The sequence below is a fragment of the Miniopterus schreibersii genome (assembly GCF_964146895.1).
Source record: "Miniopterus schreibersii genome assembly, chromosome: 2".
NCBI classification, from domain to species: Eukaryota; Metazoa; Chordata; class Mammalia; order Chiroptera; family Miniopteridae; genus Miniopterus; species Miniopterus schreibersii.
In genome coordinates this window covers 96643613-96664671 of record NC_138102.1, presented here as the reverse complement: position 1 = coordinate 96664671, position 21059 = coordinate 96643613, and the positions used below count along the sequence as shown (strand labels likewise).

At 41.0% G+C, this 21059-nt stretch overlaps 2 protein-coding genes and 1 pseudogene across 10 annotated transcripts in view; 2 read left to right on the top strand and 1 right to left on the bottom strand.

Moving 5' to 3' along the window:
• Window positions 1–492, top strand: part of N4BP2L2 (NEDD4 binding protein 2 like 2) — an 83875-nt gene extending 83383 nt beyond the window's left edge. For both annotated transcript variants that reach the window (XM_081125288.1, XM_081125285.1), the window contains exon 8: window positions 237–492. The gene's annotated coding sequence lies outside the window, so the exon portion shown is untranslated. The remainder of the gene's footprint in view (window positions 1–236) is intronic.
• Window positions 493–1139: 647 nt separating this feature from the next.
• On the bottom strand, window positions 1140–1357 carry LOC308550911 (guanine nucleotide-binding protein G(I)/G(S)/G(O) subunit gamma-5 pseudogene; annotated as a pseudogene). Its single transcript has one exon. The product of its transcript is annotated as a guanine nucleotide-binding protein G(I)/G(S)/G(O) subunit gamma-5 pseudogene (transcript).
• Window positions 1358–3468: 2111 nt separating this feature from the next.
• N4BP2L1 (NEDD4 binding protein 2 like 1) overlaps window positions 3469–21059 on the top strand; it is a 50205-nt gene continuing 32614 nt past the window's right edge. For 5 of the 7 annotated variants that reach the window (XR_013998248.1, XM_081129397.1, XM_081129398.1 and 2 more), the window contains exon 1: window positions 3476–3724. Coding sequence is in view for 6 of the 7 variants with exons in the window: in XM_081129397.1 (XP_080985523.1) it covers window positions 3555–3724 (170 nt within the window). In the remaining variant the exon portion in view is untranslated. Of the gene's footprint in view, window positions 3725–21059 lie in introns of all 7 variants that reach the window. The other 2 variants (XM_081129395.1, XM_081129394.1) reach the window with 2 other exon arrangements.

Here is a 21059-nt window from a genome sequence, read left to right as displayed (position 1 = left end):
AGTTGATTTTGTTTTGTTTCATTTCTTAAATGTTTGTCATTAAAACTAAGTTGGTAGCAAAACTTGACCCAACTTTACTCATTTATCCTACTTAGTATGACTATGCATAGATTTCGCTGCAGAAATATTAATGTTTAACTACTAGAGGTGGCCACAAATCCCACTGAGTTTAAGGTTATGTTGGTGTCCCTAGGGTCCTCTCTTTAATTGTTGCCCCATTCTTTATCTCCTTATAGGGCAAGGATTCTCAAAACTCTGTCTCCAGTTCAGACCTCTCTTCTGAGCAACACACATTTCCCAGCACCTACCAGGTTGCTCCACCTGCCTAAGCAGTGCAGAGTGAGTGTGCCAAAGTCTCTTGCCCCCAGTGCTGTGTGCCTTCCTGCTTCCCATGATGCCCAGGACCCCCTCTATAGAGGAAATGGAAATGCATGGAGGTTTTAGAAATATGCCAGCCACTTATGTAATTTAAACTGTTCTAATAGCCACATTAAAAAAGGAAAAAGAAAAGGGTGAGATTAATTTTAATAATATATTAACCCAATACAGCCAACATATTATCATTTTAACATGTAATCAGTATAAAAACGGGGATATTTTATATTCTTTTTTATACTGAACCTTCAAAATTTAGTGGTTTTTAAAAAAAATTTTTTTTTTTAAATCCTCACCTGAGGATAGTTTTTCCATTGCTTTTCAGAGATAGTGGAAGGGGAGGGGAAAGAGAGAGATAGAAACATCGATGTGAGAGAGACACATCAATTGGCTGCCTCCCACTCACGTGCTTACCAGGGCAGACATTGAGCCTGCAATCGAGGTACATGTCCTTCACCACAATTGAACCCGGGACCCTTCAGTCCGAGGGCCAATGCTCTAACCACCAAGCAAACCCAGCTAGGGCTAGTGTGTATTTTTTATGCTAAGTATTTTATTTGTATGCTGCTTCCAGTGTATATAAAATAATCATCCTTGTGAAATAGAAATTCATGAAAATAGAGAGAGATGTTAAGGACTGACAAAACCAGAAGTTTGTATAGTATGGCACATGTTATAGGGTAAGCTTTTTGTACAGGCTTCAAATTGAGCTCTCTTTGAATATTCACTGGTTCAAGAAACACCACCTTAGGACACCTTCAAAGATTCATTTCACTACAAAAAGGAATAGACTTTCTGGGGTCTGAAGGGATTGATACTTGAAGACACTCCAGTCAGCAGGGGCTCAGGTTGAGCATTCTGCAGACAGAATTGTTTCAAATCTGCCTCTGACTGGGAAACCTTCACAGGTTGAGCCTGGCCTCCAGCCCAAGCTGTGGAATCTTACTTTCTTCACATTGGTGACACTGGAGGAACCAGACATAGTGCATATGAGAGCCAGGCAGATTTGTTGGTAGTGGGTCAGCTGGTCGTGGTTCCAAGGGGCGGGACAGCGGGGCAGTGAATTGAGGGCCAAAATTTAGTGTGTATTTTAATCTCAATTTGTACTAGTAACATTTCAAGTGATTAGTAGCCACATGTAGCTAGTGGCTCCTGTACTAGACAGTGAAAGTCTGGAGTGAAAAAGGTAATAGTTGAGGCTGGGCAAAAAGCACTCTTGTAAAGAAGTCTGATAGGATACGTACATTATAAGTATCACTGTTTTTACGATTCATGTAACAGGGTGGGGCATAGATCTACAGTTGTTCATATGGAAAATACAGTTGTCAACATAAACATTCAAAGCTCCCTCCCTTCCTCTCTCTTTGAAAAGTAATGGAAAAATATCCTTGGGTGAAGATTAAAAAAAATAAATTAAAAAAAAAGTAAGATGGTAGACACAGACATCTTTTACATAGCTGGATAGAGGATAGTTAACAATCAACAATTAACATGATAACAGTAACAATGAGAGGATTTGTGGTCTCCCCCTGCTACATTGGCTATGCCCCAAGGGGTCTGGAAAAAGGGGGAGTTATACCCTGACTTTCCAAAGGTATGTTATGGTAGATGCAAAAAGACTATAGATAGGCTTAATTATCTGGTAAAGATTGACTTTTATTAGGGAAGATTCTAGCCCAGGACATGATTATCTGCCATAAACTGCTTTTAGTTACCAAGTTTTAATTTCAGACCATCCTTTGTTGTTACTTTAGGTGTCTGAGTTTGTACGGCTACCATACAGGCCTTCCCTGAGCTTGTCAGGTTTAGTATATGGCCCCTTTTCGTCCACACAATAATTAATATGAGAATAAACCCAGTGTTTCGCACACTCACAACTGTAAACATACTTTTTCCCTACCCTGTACATTCTGTTCCTTATGGTTTTCCCCTAATATTTAGAGAAGTGTTTGAAATTCCAGTGTTCCTCAGCAGTGCTAAGAAGAATCACAAAGTATCCTTCCTCCAATGCTGGGAAGGGATTTTCAAGGGAGCGCACCCCTCTCCCCTCAGGTAAATTTCAAGGGGAAGGTGACATTCTCAGTAGGGAGCTCCCTCCCTACTTGGAAAGCCCCTTCCAAAGCTTATTGTGAAATCTCTGGATTTTGCTATAGAAGGAAATTGATTTTCTTCACAATTTCTTTTGAAAAGTTTCATACCTTAGCTGCTAGAGAGAAAATGTATTTACAATAATTATTACAGCCAAAGCCACCATATATCCTAGATTTTTCCAGGATGGTGTTTTTAATAGTGTCTCTTTCTGTCTGTGCATCTTGAAATTTGGTTGAGAAGATAGAATCTGTCAGTTTTGAGTGTGAAATACTGGAGAGTACTATGGTGACCAACCAACTGGCACTCAGCAGTTCCTTGAACTAGAAGTTAGTTCTGGATACTTCTCTGGAAACGGTTTTGGTAGACTGCTCCTTCCTGGAGGTCTGAAATGGGCACCAGAGAGGTTACTCTCTTCAGGTGACAGCAGAACATGTGCTTGCCTGTAGCCTTTCCTTCTCAGGAGACCTAGTTTATGCTACTATGTACAGATCAATCTGAGTTTTAAGGGGTATTCTGTATGAGAAGATATTTAAAGTTATGTAGAGGCAACAAAGCTTTCTAAGAATACTTTTGGCAGGCTGATAAAGGATTAAAAAAGAGAGAGGCCTGGGAGAGTGGTGTTAGCCTTTAGGATGCCATTGGTGCTCACAGTTGGGGGAGACAATAGCCCTTATTGTTACTATTCAAAACGCTGTCCACGTTTTTCAATCATCAACTAAAACTATTTCACTTTCAAAGTCTCGGCGGTTGGGGTAGGGCGGGGGAGGGCCTGGCTTCCAGGTGGCCGAGCAGTGCCCCAGGGTCCTGGCGGCTCTCCCCTGCGGCGCAAGGCGAAGGGATATCCGGAGGGGTGCGCAGAGCCCCGGAGGGTGGCCGGCCTTTTCGCACTGCCAGTCTCCAGCGCCCCAGCTTCCAGGTGGGGACGCCCCCTCCCCCGCAGCGGGGCTCGGCGGGCGGGAGGAGGGGCTGGGCTGCGAGCGCCGCCCCTCCATCTATCACATGGCTGGAGCGCCACAAAAACAACAGCTTTGGCCAAGGCCGGGACTTCAGGACAGGGAACCCAGGGTCCTAGCTGCAGCCTCCACCCCATGGAGGAGAGTTTTCTCGAATCCTTTGGGAGGCTGAGCCTCCAGCAGTCGCAGACTGGGCCGCCAGCCCCGCCGCCCCCGCGTGGGACACCCCCGCGCCGCCACAGCTTTAGGAAACACCTCTACCTCCTGCGAGGCCTCCCGGGCTCGGGGAAAACCACGCTGGCCAGGTAATGCCACCTGCCCGGCCCGCTCCCCCGGCCCCAGCCCGGCTGTGAGGCGTCCCGCTGCGCCGCGGGTGCCCCGCTGCGCTCCTCGAGCACGGTCTCGGCGCTGCCCCCGCCCGCGCCAGCTCCAGGTGGCACGGCCCTGCCTGCCGCTCGGCGGGCCCGGGGCAGTAGGCCGAGGACCTGCGTCGCCCCAGCCGTGGGGTGGGAGGCCCTCAGGGTTCTTCGTCAGGCAAACCTGGAGGTTCTGCCCAGAAAGCCACGGGGCCGCCCACGGGCGCGCAGGCACAGCCACCGCGTCAACAGGCGTCTTCCGCCGGGCGGAGAGCTGCGAGGCGGGAACCGGGCCGGGGCGGCCCGGGCGGGGGCTGGCGGGCGGCTTGGTGGGAACGGAGCTGGTTCGGCCGCGGCGTGGCTGGGGCAGCTGCGGAGGCGCTCAGGTGCGCGGGAGGGTGCTGGCGCGGCCCGCAGACCCGGTGACAGCGCCACGCGGTGGGCGCCCTGACGACTTCACACGCGAACTGCGTAGGCAGCCCGAGTGCGGGTCAGCTCGGGCTGCGCCGGCCTGGTGCCTGCTGTCAGCTCGCTGGGCCCACCGGGCCAGCCTCAGCCCCCCCCCCACTTGCACCTGAGGCTCCGGCGCCGTTGGCGGGCTCTCTCCCTGCCCGTGTCGGTGCTGCCGCCCCTCTGGCCTGCCCGCCGCCTCCCCCGCCCCACGATTCCACTGGCCCTTGAGGGCTCTGATCCCCTACAGCACTGGCAGCCACCCCACCCACCAGTAGGTGCTCGCTTTCTGGGCTCCGGGGATTCCTGTTTACACTTCTGTGACTGTGCTGGTTTTTGCACATGGTTCTGTTTATCCTTGTGTAAGTTTTTTGAAGGTGAGGGGCCATATCTTACCCTGCAAAGCGCAGTACTTGGCGTGGAGTATGTTTTCAGTGAAAGAAGTGGTCCCTTGTCCTCAGAGAGCTTTTCCATTTCCTTAGATGATGCTGAAGAAGAATCAGGGAACATCCATTTAGGAGCTAGCTGGTTTGGATGTGAGGAGGGTCAGTGAACTGTGACAGCCCTGGTGATGTGTTGCCAGTTGTAGTTTAGATTCCCGGCTCATTTTGTGGAGTAGAAGCCTTTAGCAAAACAATATTGCTACATTTTCACAAATTAAAGAGATGAGTGACTTCCAAAATGCTGTTAGTACCCTTAACTAAGAAATCTATTTCAGTAGGTGGGGAGGTAGATGGTGCAGAGTGGGGAGCCTGCTTAGTACTCAGCAGAAGGAGGTCATTTTGTGATACAGTCAGTTTTGGGTGGTGGGGGTGGGCAATGGATATTGCTAACAACGAAGCAACTTCTGGATTCAGATCCTGTTTAGTTTCACTTCAGCTTTGTTAATCTGTGGCCTGTCACACACTGAGTTGTTAAAGAAGGAAGTAATGTCTGTCCACATTGTGTTTATAATTGCTGAGAAGGAAAGTCATATGATGAGTGGAAGTGCATAGATTTGACCATCAAAAGCTGTGAGTTTTGGACCTTACCTTCCTCATCTGTAAAGTGAGTGGCTTGGCATCGGTGGTGAAGGCCCCTTCTGGCTCTAACATTCTACACTTTGAGGACTTTAATTCCTGGGTGATGTCTAGCTAAGCAGAAGACACTGGATGAGAGACTGGCTTATTAAAGAACATCTCCTTAGGGACAATTGGTGGGAGCACTGGCCTGGGAGTCTGAAGATTGTGCCTTTAGAATCCTGTTCATTACAAAATAGCTGGTGACTTTGGGCAATCACCTAACTTCTCTGGGACTTATTTTCCTTATATGTGAATATTAAGAATTAGGTTAGATGATTTATTGAAGATCCTTCTGACTCAAGGCTAGTTGTCAGACTTAGAAATTTGTTAATAATTGTTAGGTGAAGAGCTGTGACCTTGGAGTTCATTTATGGCTTCAAATCTAAGCTTTGGCATTCACTAGCTGTGATCTTTACTCAACTACCCTGCACCTTGGTTTCCTTTCCTGGAGGATATCTGCTATGCCTACTTCAGAGGCTCTTGTGAAGATTAAATGTGTGTGAGAACTTGTTAAACTTTAAAGTGCTACATAAATTTTAAGAGGTATTAGTTACTGCTTAAGATGTTGGTCAGCTGAGATAAATCTTCAGGGTGTTACTGGGGAAGAGACTGGCTCTGTAGTGAAAATGGAAGCTGGCCTTGTGAGTTCTCCTGTTAGTCTAGGTGTTGGCATTTCTGGCAGAAGAGGGGCTTTGGCAAAGCTTTTGGTTGGGTTATGTACTTATACAGAAATCTGGGTAGTAAGCAAAGAAATAGGCCACAGCTCAGTGAGGATGAAATGGTGTCCTGGACGGCACACGCAGTGGCCCTCAGGGAGCTGCCTTGTCCACTTATTTGGGGCGGGGGTTGGCGAGGGAGAGGAGGAGAATACCAAATTGTTAAAAAACACACATGTAGAAAATGGTAAAACTGTGAGGCTATCTTATGTGTAGTTGGATTCTGGGAAATTCATATTTTATTTATTCTATGTATTTTCTAGATTTTCTATAATGAACATGTATTTCTTGAGTCAGAAGAATAAAAATGCAGGTCCATCTTTTTTTCTGCTTAACTTTTAATTTTCATTTGATTAAAGAAATAATAAAAATGTTTTTGAAATTAGGATATGTCTTGTCTTCCAAATCAATGTTGGATCTCTATGCTTTTCACCTATTTGTTTTCATGGTGTGAAGGGGCTGGAATGTGGAAACCATCTGTTTAAATTATTTGGCGATATTAAATAAAATAGTTGGAGCTTTATGTGGTTTAAAAATTTTTAAATTACATCAGAGTACTAAAAAATTAGCATGCCCCCTAAGTTTGTTCTATTACCTCTATTTCATTTAAAAAACCATTTCAAAAATAGGTTCTTATCATTGATCTGTAAGTCCTTCTTCCAGGAATTCATCTGAAGGCAACAATTGGACAAGCACATGAAGACAGCAATGTTCCTCACAGTTTTTTTATATAAGAGAAAAAAATGTGAGTCAATGTAAACACACAAAAATAGGGGATTGGCTTATAAGTCATGCTATCATTAATGGGAACATAGATGTGTATGTTAAAAAGCCTGTAACAAAGCTATCTTTCATATATATATATATATACACACACACACACACATATACATGTGTATATATATATATACATGTATACATACATATACATGTATAACATGTATATATGTATATATGCATACACACACAAATCCCATTTTTTAAAAAAATGTTTTTTATTGATTTTTAAAGAGAGAGGAAGGGAGAGGGATATATAGAGAGAAACATAGATGAGAGAGAAACATCATCAATTGGCTGCCTCCTGCATGCCCCCTACTGGGGATCAAGCCCGAAACCTGGGCATGTGCCCTGACCGGGAATCGAACTAGTGACCTCTTGGTTCCTGGGTTGATGCTCAACCACTGAGCCATACCATCTGGACACAAATTCCCTTTTTTTTGTTCAAAGAAAGGGGTATACATATCTTCACAGACAAATGTATGAAAAGATAGACATCTGTTGATAGTTGTTGACTTTAGAGAGTGGGATTATGAACTTTTCTTCTTGACTTATTTTCTCATGTTTCTACAACAAATATGTATCACTTGTTAACTTTTAAAAGATGAAAATAACTTTTACAGTTGAAAATAGTTTTGTTCAATAACTTGGCAGGGTAGACCCAGGTTGTGGGACAGAGCATTTATTAAATAACAAAATAAATGTCATTTGCTATATAAAAAGGCTTTCCTAGGTTCATTCTCAGTTGGACATATACTAGGAAACTTTTTTAATCCATGAGGAGATTGATTTTTAAGTACTTACTGTTATTAATTTTATGTTACTTATTTATTAAATATTTTATTAATTTTATTAGCGTATGAACTAGCCAGGACTCTCGATTCTTTAACACCTCAGGTTCTTTTTCATTAAAATGGAGCTAATATTCCAGTAGTAAGTTTATTGTGAGGCTTGAGGCTACCATGGTAAACAGATGCTATGACCTTACATGGAAAACACTGGAATGTGTAGACTTAATAAATACCAACTATTGTTAATTAATATTCACTAATCAGCAATAATAGTATTCACTGAGTACTTGTATGACTATTAGTACCTGCTTAGTAAGGTATATACCAAATAAGATTAAGAGATGGAGCATACACAAGACTGGAAAATAGAAAATAATAATCAGCACATAGCTGTGGGTAAATGACATCTAATGGGAAAACCATCTATGTGCTGTTGGTGTTCAAGTCCAGGGCAGTCACTGAGGATGATCTGGAAGACAGGGTAATTAGGAAGAGTAGTTTCCTCCATGTAGAGGTTGTGTGGTTTTTTTTTAAATCCTTACCCGATGACATTTTTTTGCATTGCTTTTCAGAGCGAGTGGAAGGGAGAGAGAGAGAGAAACATAGATGCGAGAGAGAGACACATTGATTGGTTGTCTCCCACATGTGCCCCGTGATCAAGCTTGCAACAGAGGTAGAGATACCCTTGGCCAAAATCAAATCTAAGACCCTTTAGTCTGCAGGCCAATGTTCTAACCACTGAGCCAAATCAGCTAGTGTTAGAGGTGGTTCTTGAGTTTGCCTTGAAGATGGGGAGGCTGTGGTGGAACAGAGGGGAAGGATTACCACCATGACTATGGAGATGGGAAAGAGCTAGGTGTCTCCCAGTGGTTGGACCAGCGTGGATGTTCCATATGAGTGAATGTGTTGGTTAGGTAAACCCAGGGCCAGATCATGGAGAATATTAAAAGCTGGGCAAAGAAGTACAGAGTTGAAAGAAGAAATAGGATTCCAAACCCAGGACCCCTTCTTCACTCAGCAGATTATGCAGAACTATCTGTTTCCATAGCTGAGCTGACAGTCACCAGGATCCGCAGCTTCCTGTTCCTCCTGCCTCAGTGAAAGCATCTGTGGATGATCTGTTTACTTTTGTGCTGTGTGTGTGTGTGTGTGTGTGTGTGTGTGTGAGAGAGAGAGAGAGAGAGAGAGAGAGAGAGAGAAAATGTCCCCCTTTTGGGTTGCTTTAACCATTTTTAAGTGTACAATTCAGTGGCATTAATTACATGATATTGTGCAACCATCGCCACTATTTCAAAATCTTTTATCATCCCAAACACAAACTTTGTACCTATTAAGCAATAATTCCAAGCTTCCTCCTCCCTTCAGCCCCTAGTAACCTCTGATCTACTTTCTGTCTTTATGTATCTGACTAGCTGCCCCATGTAAGTGGAATTACATAGTATTTGTCCTTTTATGTCTGGCTAAATTCACTTAGCTTTATGTTTTCAAGGTTCTTCCATGCTGTGACAGAACCTCATTACTTTTTGTGGCTGAATAATATTCCATTGTATGGATATGCCATTAAACAAACAGTGAAATATGAGAAGTGGTGAGAAGAGGAGATCAGTTAGGATAGCTAAGTAGCGAGTCATCAGCCTCCAAAAATCTGTTGTGCGCAGCAGTGCTCCTAGACAGCAGGTTAGGACCATGGTGGTTTTATTGATGAAGCCAGGGCTCTCATAAATGAGAGCAAAGTCAAAATAGAAAGTTTGCAGTACAAGTTTGTATATATGAAAATCGAGTATCAGGCAATGACATCTCAGATCTTAAGTCACTTAGGTCTACTTGGAGAAACTTCTGGCTTTTTATATTTTTAATGATTATCCTAAAGTGGGTCCTAAATCTCCCCTTCCCACTGCTGAAAGTCCTTGTAATGCTTCTCTGTGGAGGCTGGGATGAATGACTATCAATGCTATATATATGTTTAACAGAGAGTAGAAACACAGTGCAGCATGTGTTTATAATCACTTATTGGAAAGGCTGCCCAACTCTACAGGGGACTCACCATCACCACAATCCTGGGGCCGTTGAATTGGGGCAATATAATATTGTAGGACTGGCTTGTGATTAGAGAAGCAGTAGAAATAGAGAAAGAAATGAAGGGGAAGAATGTTTTCATAGGAAAATCTGAAGGGATGTATAGGAAGTTCCATTAGAACTTATCCAGTCCAAGTCCAACACCATAAACTCTGAAAGGTTAAGTATACTGATCAAGTCATGGGGATGGATTCTCCAGATTTTAGTCCAGAGCTTTTTCTTCTAACAGCAAAGGAAGAGGTGAGCGGGAGTGACTGGTGAGAGTGGTGAGGTTGGTTTTGATTTGTTGTGTAATGAAAACACACTTAAAGGCCCTAGTAAGAGGGCTAAGTTTACCTGGATTTCAACTGTCAGAGTAAGGAAGCCACACTTTATTTTATTATTATTTATTTATTTCTTTTTATTTTAATCCTCACCTAAGGATATTTTTTCCATTGATTTTTAGAGAGTGGAAGGGAGGAGGGGGGAGAGAGAGCGAGAGAGAAACATTGATGTGAGAGACACATCGATTCGTTGCCTCCTGCACGCGCCCTTACTGGGGCCTGGATTGAACCCGCAACCAAGGTACTTGCCCGTGACCGGGAATCAAACCCACGGCCCTTTAGTTCAAGGGTCGATGCTCTAACCACTGAGCCAGACCTTCCAGGGCAGAAGCCATATTTTATTATTTATCACTATTGTTGATGTTTCTTCTGATATAAAATAAATTACCAGGGAATTTATTTTCTTCATTAATGTGGCAATGGAAGGACATGAGATTTAGATTTTTAAATAAGCATTTGTGTAATATGACAAAGAAAAACTAGTCTAATATCTAATTGTTCCTTCACACACAAAGATCTCTATCACATCACATATGTGGCTTGGGGAAAGGTTATCTTTGTCATGGTGAGAGCCTGGGAGAGGGGGAGGGAGAATGGAGAAAGAAAAGTAAGCCCACACTTAATGAGTGGCGTCTGTATGCCTGGGACTTTATATAGGCTGGCTGACTGGATCTTTACAGTAGCCCCAAGATAGAGTTGTTTTTATTTTATAGATGAGGACCTTAGGATCAGAGGATCACACTCTTGATTTCATAATTTGCACAGTGTCTTACCTCACCAGGGATGTTCATGGACAAACACACCTATGTCCTTTTCAAAGTTATCTGAGAATCCTATGATTGTATAGCTAGGATATTTCAGTGCTCTTTTGTCCACACTTTTTAAGGAAATGGCAAAGAAAAGGATCTGAGGGGCTTTCTCTGCCATCTAAAGCAGTGCCTCCAATGAATTCTTTGCCTTGTATTTGACTTTCTTTTTTCCCCTTGTTATCTTTTTTTTTTTACTAGAAGGTAAATAGTTGATCTAAATCACTAATATTTGATGAATTTGTTAATGCCAGAGGCTTCATAAGATTTGGCAGCTCAATGCCAGCATGAGTCTTGAGTAAAGGAAAAAACCAAAAACAGAAATGTAAAAAAAAAAAAGCCGTGGAGAATAGGCAAGGGAAAAAAAAAAGGAATAGAACATCTTGCTCCAAAGCTCTCTTCAGTCCAGTGCACAAGAAAACCATTCCTGTGTTTTACATGTGAAAATATTTGGTGGGTCATCTCCTTCACCCAATAGTGGTACTAAAAGGAATTTAAAAATTAGGATCAAAGATGCAGCTCCCATTTAAGCGGTGGTCAAAAAAGAGCCCAGAGTGACAGTTTTCCTATATGGCCACTATTTTGTTGTCTATAATTAACTTACAACATTTTGAGAAACACAGCTAAAAACAAGTTAGTACTGAAGTAGGTGTGTTTCTGCCTCCTATTCTGAGCATGGCTGAAGTGACCAATAGAATACAAACATAGGGAACCTGTCCCATTGCTAGATTCTGTGGAAGGGTGCTGTTCACATGCAAAACTCTGAAAGGAATTTCTCACCCTGGCCAGATGGCTCAGTTGGTTGGAGCATCATCCATCCTGTACACTAAAAGGTTGGGGGTTCAATTCCTAGTCAGGGTACATACCTAGGTTGCAGGTTCGATCCTCGGTTGGGACATGTACGGGAGGCAACCAATCAATGTTTCTCATGTCAATGTTTCTCTCCCTTCCTCTTTCTGTAAAAATAAAATAAAAAATAAAAAAATAACTTTCTGCTACACAGAGTACCCATGAGGACCTTCTGGGAGTCTGAGGTTAGATCTGATAAACAGTCCTTGAAAGGCATGAGGGGTAAGAGCAAGAGTGAGCGGTAGGACAGACTGGGAACTGTTCACTGGAGTCTCCTTAGCCACTGTGGCTTGGTATCCACAGGGCTGGAGATAGTTGAGGTCCGTCTCTGCAGTGGTTCAGCCTTGGCGTGGTAGTAGGCTGCACTAAGGTCAGGCCACACCGCGCCTCGGGAGGGACAGTCCCAAGTCATATACAATGGGGTTCTCTCCCCTTCCCCTCAGGCTGTTGTATCATGGAAACTGTTTTCTACTTCCCAGTTTAAAGTCCTGGAGGGGAGGTCTAAAAATATTCAGAGGAAGTGCTGGGATCCAAGAAGAATCCTCTCTCCAAGTCTCCTTTGGGGGTAAATCCAAGATTTGGGTAAAATTAGCAATGTATAAGGATGCGTAAATAGAAATTTTCTTCACAGTTTGGGGCCTATAAAAAGTGTTTTCATCATTAAGGCAGCAGAGCCTAACATTCAAGAACCATTCATACATTGACCAAATATTTACTGAGTATCTCTCAGGTGCCTGATGTTCTAGATGCTTCGAATAAATCAGTGAACAAAAGAGAGGAAAACCCCCACCTTCATGAAATATATATTCTATCAGAGAAAAAAATTCTGAAAGAAAGAAATTTTACACAACATTTGCTCTGTTCTGTTTTTTTTCAAAAGACAAAGGAAAAAGGTTTCCATAGCCAGGCCACTTGAATTATATGTACCCTCAAGAAATGTGCACATCTGCACAAGGAGATAAGTCACCATGATGTTCACTGAACTTGTTCAAGATAGGGAAAATTGCGAACAGCCTAAATGTCACCAGAGAAAAAGATAAATAGTGTGGTTTGCTTATTTTATAGCACTCAAGCATAGTGGTTTAGTTCATAGCTCTGGGGCCAGGGACCTATGTTTTAACCCAGCTGTGCCGCTTGTTGGTCTCTCCCCACACCCTGCTTTATTGAGATGTGACATACAAGGTGTAAATGTATTGATTCAATACATTTATATATAGCAAAATGTTTACCACCACAGCTTAGCTAATCATCTTCATTATGTCACATAATTACCATTTTTTGTGTGTGGTGAGAGCATTTAAGATCTACGCTTTTAGCAACTTTCAAGTATATAATACAGTATTAAGTATAATCATCATGCTGTACATTAGATTTCCAGAAATTATTCATTTTATAACTGGCAGTTGATACCTTTCAACCTTAACATCTCCTTATTTCTCCCACTCCTCAGCCTCTGGTAATTACCACTCAACTCTGTTTCTATGAGTTGATGTTTTTAGAATTTATATGTGAGATCATACAGTATTTGTCTTTCTCTGTCTTGATTTCACTTAGCCTAACACCTTCAAGTTTCATCCATGTTGTTACAAATGGCAGGATTTTTTTCTTTCCCATGACTGAATAATATTCCATCACACACACACACACACACACACACACCCACCCACCCCATATCTTCTTTATCCATTCATTTGTTGATGGACATGTAGGTTGTTTCTGTATTTTGGCTATTGCGAATAATACTGAAGTGAACATGGAGGTGCAGATTATCTCTTCTAGATCCTGTTTTCATTTCCTTTGGGCAAACACCAGGAGTGGAATTGCTGGATCATATGGTAGTTTATTCTTTTTTAAAATTTTAATTTTTTTATTTTAGACGAAGGAAGGGAAAGGGAGAGGGAGGGAGAGAGAGGGTGAAGGAGGGAGAGGGTGAAGGAGGGAAGAGAGAAACAGTGATGTGAGAGAGAAACATCAATCACCTGCCTCCCACACGTGCCCTGACTGGGAATTCACCCCACTACTTTGTGGTGCACGGGACCCACTCCAACCAATTGCGCCTCACTGGCCAGGGCAGTAGTTATATTATCAATTTTTTGAGAAACTTCCGTCCTGTTTTCCATAGTGGCTGCATCAATTCACATTCCCACCAACAGTGCACAAGGGTTCCCTTCTCTCCACATCCTGGCCAATACTTATCTCTTATCTTTCTGATGATAGCCATTCTAACAGGTGTTAGGTGATTGTGGTTTATTGTTCTTTTAAAAAATGTATCTTTATTGATTTCAGAGAGAGGGAGAGAGATAGAAACCTCAATGATGAGAGAGTTGTCATTGATTGGCTGCCTCCTGCACGGCCCCCACTGGGGATCAAGCCCACAACCCAGGTATCTGCCCTAACCGGGAATCAAACCTTGATTTCCTGGATCATAGGTTGACGCTCAACTGCTGAGCCATGCCGGCCAGGCATGATTGTGGTTTTTGATTTGCATTTCCCTAATGATGTTGAGCATTTTTTAAAGTACCTGTTGGCCATTCATGTGTCTTCTTTGGAAAATGTCTATTCAGACCCTTCATCCATTTTTAAATCAGGTTATTTATTTATTTATTCATTTATTATTTATTTATGAGTTATATGAGTTCTTTATATATTTTGGATATTAGCCCCTTATATATATGATTTGAAAATATTTTCTCCCATTTAGTAGGTTCCTTTTCACTTTGTTGATGGTTTCGTTTGCTTTGCAGAAGACTTTTAGTTTGATGTAGTCTCACTTGTTAATTTTTGCTTTTGTTGTGTATGCTTTTGGTGTCATATTAAAAAAAAAAAGTTGCCAAGACCAAATATTAAGGAGCTTTTCCTTAATTTTCTTCTAGGAGTTTTATGGTTTCAAGTCTTATGTTTATGTCTTTCATTTATTTCAAGTTAATTTTTGTGAGTGATGTAAGATAGGGGTCCATTTTTATTCTGCACGTGGTTATCCAGTTTCCCCAACATCATTTATTAAAGAGACTGTCCTTTCTATATTGAGTATTCTTGGCTTGCTTGTCAAATATTAGTTGATTGTATATGTGAGGGCCTATTTCTGGGGCTCATAGTTCTGTTCCATTGATCTATGTGTTTGTTTTTATGCTAGTACCATACTGTTTTGATTTCTATAGCTTTGTAGTATAGTCTGAAATTAGGAGGTATTATGCCTCCAGCTTTTGTTCTTTTTTCTCAGGATTACTTTGTCTATTTGGGGTCTTTTGTAGTTTCACATAAATTTTAGGATTGTTTGTACTATTTCTATGAAAAATGCCTTGGAATTTTGATAGTGATTGCACTGAATCTATAGATGGCTTTGGGTAGTATGGACATCTTAACAATATTACTTCTGATCCATGAACATTAAATATCTTTCCATTTGTCTTGTGTGTCTTCAATTTTGTTCATCAAATACTTCTGGTTTTCAGTGTACGGAACTTTCCACCTCCTTGGTTAAATTTTTTCCTAAGTATTTTATAGTTTTTGATACTATTGTGAATGGGATCATTTTCTTTTTCAGATGTTTTGTTGTTAGTGTGTAGAAGTGTAAATGATATTTGTAAGTTGATTTTGTATCCACTCACTGGCTTTAATTTCTCATTTGTAAGCTGGGGATTACTAATAGTATTTATATCACTGATCTATTTGAGCATTATATAAGAAGTGAAAGTCAGAATAGTGCTTAGGACATGATAAGCACTTAATAAATGTTAGCTATGTTTATTATTATGCTGATAATAGAGCACAACATACAATTAAAAGCAATATAGACTAAGTCTATATATCAACATACATGATCTAAAAATATAATTTTCCTTCATTTATTCATTCAATAAATATTTATTGTGTGCCTACTGTGTTCCAGTTAGTGTTTTGGGTACTTTGGAATCACCAATGAACAAAACAGACAAAGACCCTACCCTCAAGGGATCTTATATACCAGAGGGAGGGATGTAAAATATAAGGAAACTGTATGTTATTTTAGGAAGTGATAAATGCTATGGAAAAGAGAAAAGAGGAGGACAGTAAAGGTGTTTGGAATTGCCAGAGTTAAGGTGGGGGTTGTTTGAATTTTAAGCCAACAAAACAAATATGACAAAATGTCAACAATTATCAGCTCCAGGCTATGGTTATACAGCTGTTAGTTACTTTTGCCTTTCTATTATTTAATTTTTTTCTCAAAATTCCTCTCTATGACACAAGAGATAAAAGAAAAATGATAATAAGGAGTCTCAAATATAAAGGCAGTTGGCCAAGAAGCAGAAAAATGTTAAAGGAGCTAAATGAGATATATTTCTTTAAAAGAATCTAAAAGAAATGTTGGAATTTTAAAGTCCATTAGAGAGAGAGATGAGCAGAATCACAATGCAGAAATTAAAGTCACACAGAAGACAAATGTGAGAATAAATATAACCAAATAAAACCAGAAAAAATATACCCAAAGCAACAATTACAGATATAACAGGACATATTTCTGAGTTGAAGACCTAAGCAAAAGTGGTAAAAAAATAAATTCAGTACTTAGACATATCCTGGTAAGACTGTTGCAAAAGCTGTTAACTATCCCTACTTCCTCAGTTCCTTTTTGTTAGGTGTGGCAATGTGCCAATTATGAACCTATGTTTCCAGCCCCCTTACCCCTTCCTGCTATGTAGAATATGGATGTGAGAGTTGGAGCTGCAGTGGCACCCTGTGCCCTCTAAGAGGCACAGAATGGAAGAATGAAGGAATGAAGGAAGCTGCCTGCTAAGAAAGATGGCAGACATACATGTAACGTATGCAAAGGAAAAGATTAAAGAAAAAAAGAAAGATGGTAGACACCTGGTCCCATGTTGACCTGGATCCATGTGGTACCAGCTCTGCATTCTATGTATGGATATCTCCCTCCCTCCCTCCCCTCTTACACACACACATTTAAAAAGCTACTGTGATCTGAGTTTTCTCTTAAATGCAATTGAGCCCACTTTTAATTGAAGCATATTTGAACTGTAAACATCTGTGAAAGGATTGTAACCCAGTAATTCTCATTCAGCCAAATTGCTAATGTGTGAAGACAACGGAAGGGCTTTCTCAGACCCACAAGAGCTCACAAAGTATATAGGGTGTCCCAAAAAAATCTATACACAACACTTTGAATAATTATAAAGGCAGTATTTATTAAAATGCATTTCATTTTCAAAATTGAGCTATCAGCTGTTAAAGTATGTACATTTTTGGGGGACACCCTGTATAACACCCTTGTGCCCTGACTTTGGATAGACCTGGGGTGAAATTCTGGCAGTTTACATCCAAGCTATGTAAACCTGGACCAGTTATTTACTCTGTTGAAGCCTTAGTTTCTAATAACTGGAGAAAACATTATTTACTTTATAAAATTGTTATAAATATATGCCCAGTTCTTTGGTTAGTGCTTAGAACTCTTGGGAAAAAAAGAAAACTTATTGGAACAACCAACTTTAGTCTGCAATGAGAAGGATCAAAGACATCAAGAAAGGGATATCCTTTTATTTGATATTATTCAGAAGTATCTCTAAAGAAAATAGGAAAATAAAAGTTTAAGTTTTATAAAGAAACAATTTGCAGCTATTGAATATAATTAAGAAAATATTGGAAAAGAAGATAATGAAGAACTTATGCATCAAGTTTAGTGGAACAAAATATAAAGTTCAATGACAGGCCAAGTTATTTGTTATTTAGTATAGAATAAAGTATATTTTAAAACAATGGGGAGCCAGGCTGGGCGTGGCTCAGCGGTTGAGCATCAACCTAGGATCCAGGTGATCAGGGTTCGATTCCCGGTCAAGGCACATGCCCGGTTGCGGGCTGCAGCTGATCAATGACTCTCTCTCATCATTGATGTTTCTATCTCTCTCTCCCTCTCCCTTCCTCTCTCTGAAATCAATAAAGATATATTAAAAAAATAAATAAATAAAACAATGGGGAGTTGATGAATTATTCAGTCAGTGGTTTTGGGATAACCAGGTTGCCATGTGGGAAAAAAAATCAAGTTAGATCTTTAGCTAATGTCACATGTCAAAATAAAATTTTGGGTGGACTGTGGAGTAAAATGTAATAGAACATAGGTGAATATTTACATAAACTTGGGGAGATACTGTTATAAATATATCATGAAAGGCATAAAATAGAATACAAAAGAGGGATATATATAACTAGAAAAATTTCCAAAAATTTAGATTTATGTTAGAGTTTTGTTATAAACAAAAAAAGTAATTGATGTACTCAAGAAATTTACATATTCACTAAGAAAGAGATACATCTCCCAAAGGAGGTTTTATTAACAATCAGACAAAGGGCACAGAAATGCAGTTCACAAAAGAGTATCTCAAAATGACCAGCACACCACCTTAAAGAAGTTGGGGACAGACTAAACGCCTAACCATTGAGCACTGATTATGTAAATTATGGTACATCCATAGGAATACCTATATCATATGTATTAAAAATAATGTCATAGAATAATATTTCATAAAGTGGAAAATAATTACTATGGAAATAAGTTTGGTGAAAAGTTGGTACACCCTACACTATGTTTCTGTTTTTATAAAACAAAACATCAGATGAAAAAGAAATTCTATCGATCAGTCAACCAATCAATCAATCATCTCCTGGAGAGAAGATCAAAATGTTGATACTAATTATTTTTAGATAGGAGGAATATAGGAACCTCTCCTTTTTTGCGGTTTTCAGTTTTAAACTATTCCATAACAAATATGTGTTTCTTTGCTAATTAGAAAGGAAAAGCAATATTTTAAAGGTTTGTGTAGACAAAGACACAGGAGGTAGCTTGAAGGGGTATCTGCTGGCCAATTTTGGGACAATTTGAGCATCATAAAGAATAATGGTGGTAATGATTATATTAAAAGGGGAAGGAAAGAAAGTTCTTTACAAGATAATGCCACCTAGTAAATAACATGATGAAAAAATCAATATTCTGCATTCCCAATGTAATAAATGCCAGGCATTCATTAGCAGTGAGGTAAAGATCATTGAAGGAAAGGTTGTTGGGGTTTCACAGTTTGACTCCCTCCCTCCTCCATTACATGATATTATAATGGAGAGATCTGGCCACACCGACCTTTTAGCCAAGTGATGAAACTTAGCACACACTGTTTGTTGTTATATGCAATTAGAAGTACACAACTATCACCTCTGTACTTTTTTTCCAAAATGTTTAACCTGGATCTAATCATGAGGAAATAACCAGACTCATCTAGAATGTGGGCATGCTCATGCTAACTGACCTGGAATCTTCAAAAAGGGGAACCAAAGACGGCATGAGGATAGTTGTAGATTAAAAGATACTAAAGACCTTTAAATCTTGGAACTCGAGATTCCAAGATGGCGGCAGACTGAGTGGAAGCTACACTGACACTATCCCAGAACCAAACTAAAATTACAACTAAATATAGAAAAACCATCCTGAATGATCAACTGCAACTGAAGACTAGCTGTAGAGCACCCTCATAACCAAGGAACTAAAGTGGAGACCACATAGAGACTGGTAGGAGGTGCAGAGGCACAAGAGGGCTGGCTGGGCTCCCAGGGGCAGCAGCTGGAGGTCTGGAGGGATATCTCAGCTGTGGGGGGTTCCCACTGGGAACTCTGGGGTCTAGACCCCAAGCTGAGTTTCCCAGCCCAGAGCACCAGAACTGAGAAAGGTCCCCACATAACATCTGGCTGTGAAAAGCAGCAAGGTTTCTGTCTGCCAGGGAGAGAGATCTGGAAATGCAGGTACCCTCTTAGAGGACAAATGCACCAAATTTTGTTTGCAGCCACTCACCTTGGGCTCCAGCAAGGTAGGGCAGGGTGGACTGGAGCTGTGTGAGGAGAATCCAGGTGTGCTGGCTGGAGCAGTGGAGCTCAGAGGGCAGCCATCTGGATTCCTGGGCTGAGTCATTCCCCATACAGCAGATGACATTTACCTTCCAAACAGCTTTTGCCTGGGGGGAAAGCAATTGCCCCATCCTGCTGGAAAACCTCTCACCCCGCCTTGTGGAGTTTCTACAGCCCGAGGCTCATTAAGAGACTGAGTAACAGCCTCTGGGTGCTTTGAGTCTTTGCATGATCTGCTTCGGGACCCAGGGCTTGGAAAAGCAGACCTTGGTGTACATCTTGGTCCTGTCCAAACACACCCAGCCCCAGCAGAGGGAACCACAAGCTGTGGGGTGAGGAAAACTTCAAACAAGGTACTCAAGGCCAGTCACAAACAGCATCTGACATTGGCCTGCACCAGAGACCATCCAAAACACTGGGAGTCTAGCAGATCTACCTAATACATAGAAACAAATACAAACAGGCAGCCAAAAAGGAGAGATAAAAAACAAGCCCCAAGTGAAAGAACAAAAGAACTCTCCAGAAGAGGAGCTAAATGAAATGGAGATAAGCAATCTATCAGATATAGAGTTCAGAATACTTAACATAAGGATGCTCAACAGCATGAGAAAATAAATGGAAATTATGAAGGAAATGAAGAAGGACATAGAAGAAATAAAAAATACATTGGAAGGAGTAAACAGTAGATTAGGGGAAGCTGAGGATTGGATCCGCAAATTAAAAGGGTAGAAAAAAATCAGTCAGAGAACAAAAAAGAAAAAGAAACAAAAAACAGGAGGACAGTTTAAGGGAGCTGTGGGACAACATGAAATGTAACCATATTTGTATCATAAAAGTACCAGAAGAGAGAGAAAGTAAGCAAGGGTTAGCGAAAGTGTTTGAAAAAATAATGACAGAAAACTTCCTTAACCTGGTCGAGGAAAAGTCACACAAGCTCAGGAGGCACAGAAAGTCCCAAGCAAGAAGGACCCAAAGAGGATCACACCCAGACACATCATAATTAAAATGTCAAAAATTCAAGATAATTTTTTTATATAGATATATATCTTTATTGATTTCAGAGAGAGGAAAGGAGAGGGAGAGAGAGAAACACCAATGATGAGAGTCATTGATTGGCTGCCTCCTGCAGGCCTCCTGCTGGGGATGGAGCCCACAACCCAGGCATGTGCCCTGACCAGGAATCGAACCCTGATCACTTGGATCCTAGGTCAACGCTCAACCGCTGAGCCACGCCCAGCCGGGCAAGACAGAGAATTTTAAATGCAGCAAGAGCAAGAGAAAAGCAATGTTACCTACAAAGGAGCTCCCATAAGGCTGTCAGCTGATTTCTCATCAGAAACTCTACAGGCCAGAAGGGAATGGCATGAAGTATTCAAGGTAATGCAAAACAAGGGTTTGAAACTAAGAATATTCTATCCAGCAAGGCTGTCATTCAAAATAGACAGTGAAATAAAGAGCTTCACAGACAAAACAAAACAACAACAACAACAACAAAAAGCTAAAGGAGTTTATCACCACCAAAGCAGCATTGCAAGAAATGTTAGAGGGACTGCTGTA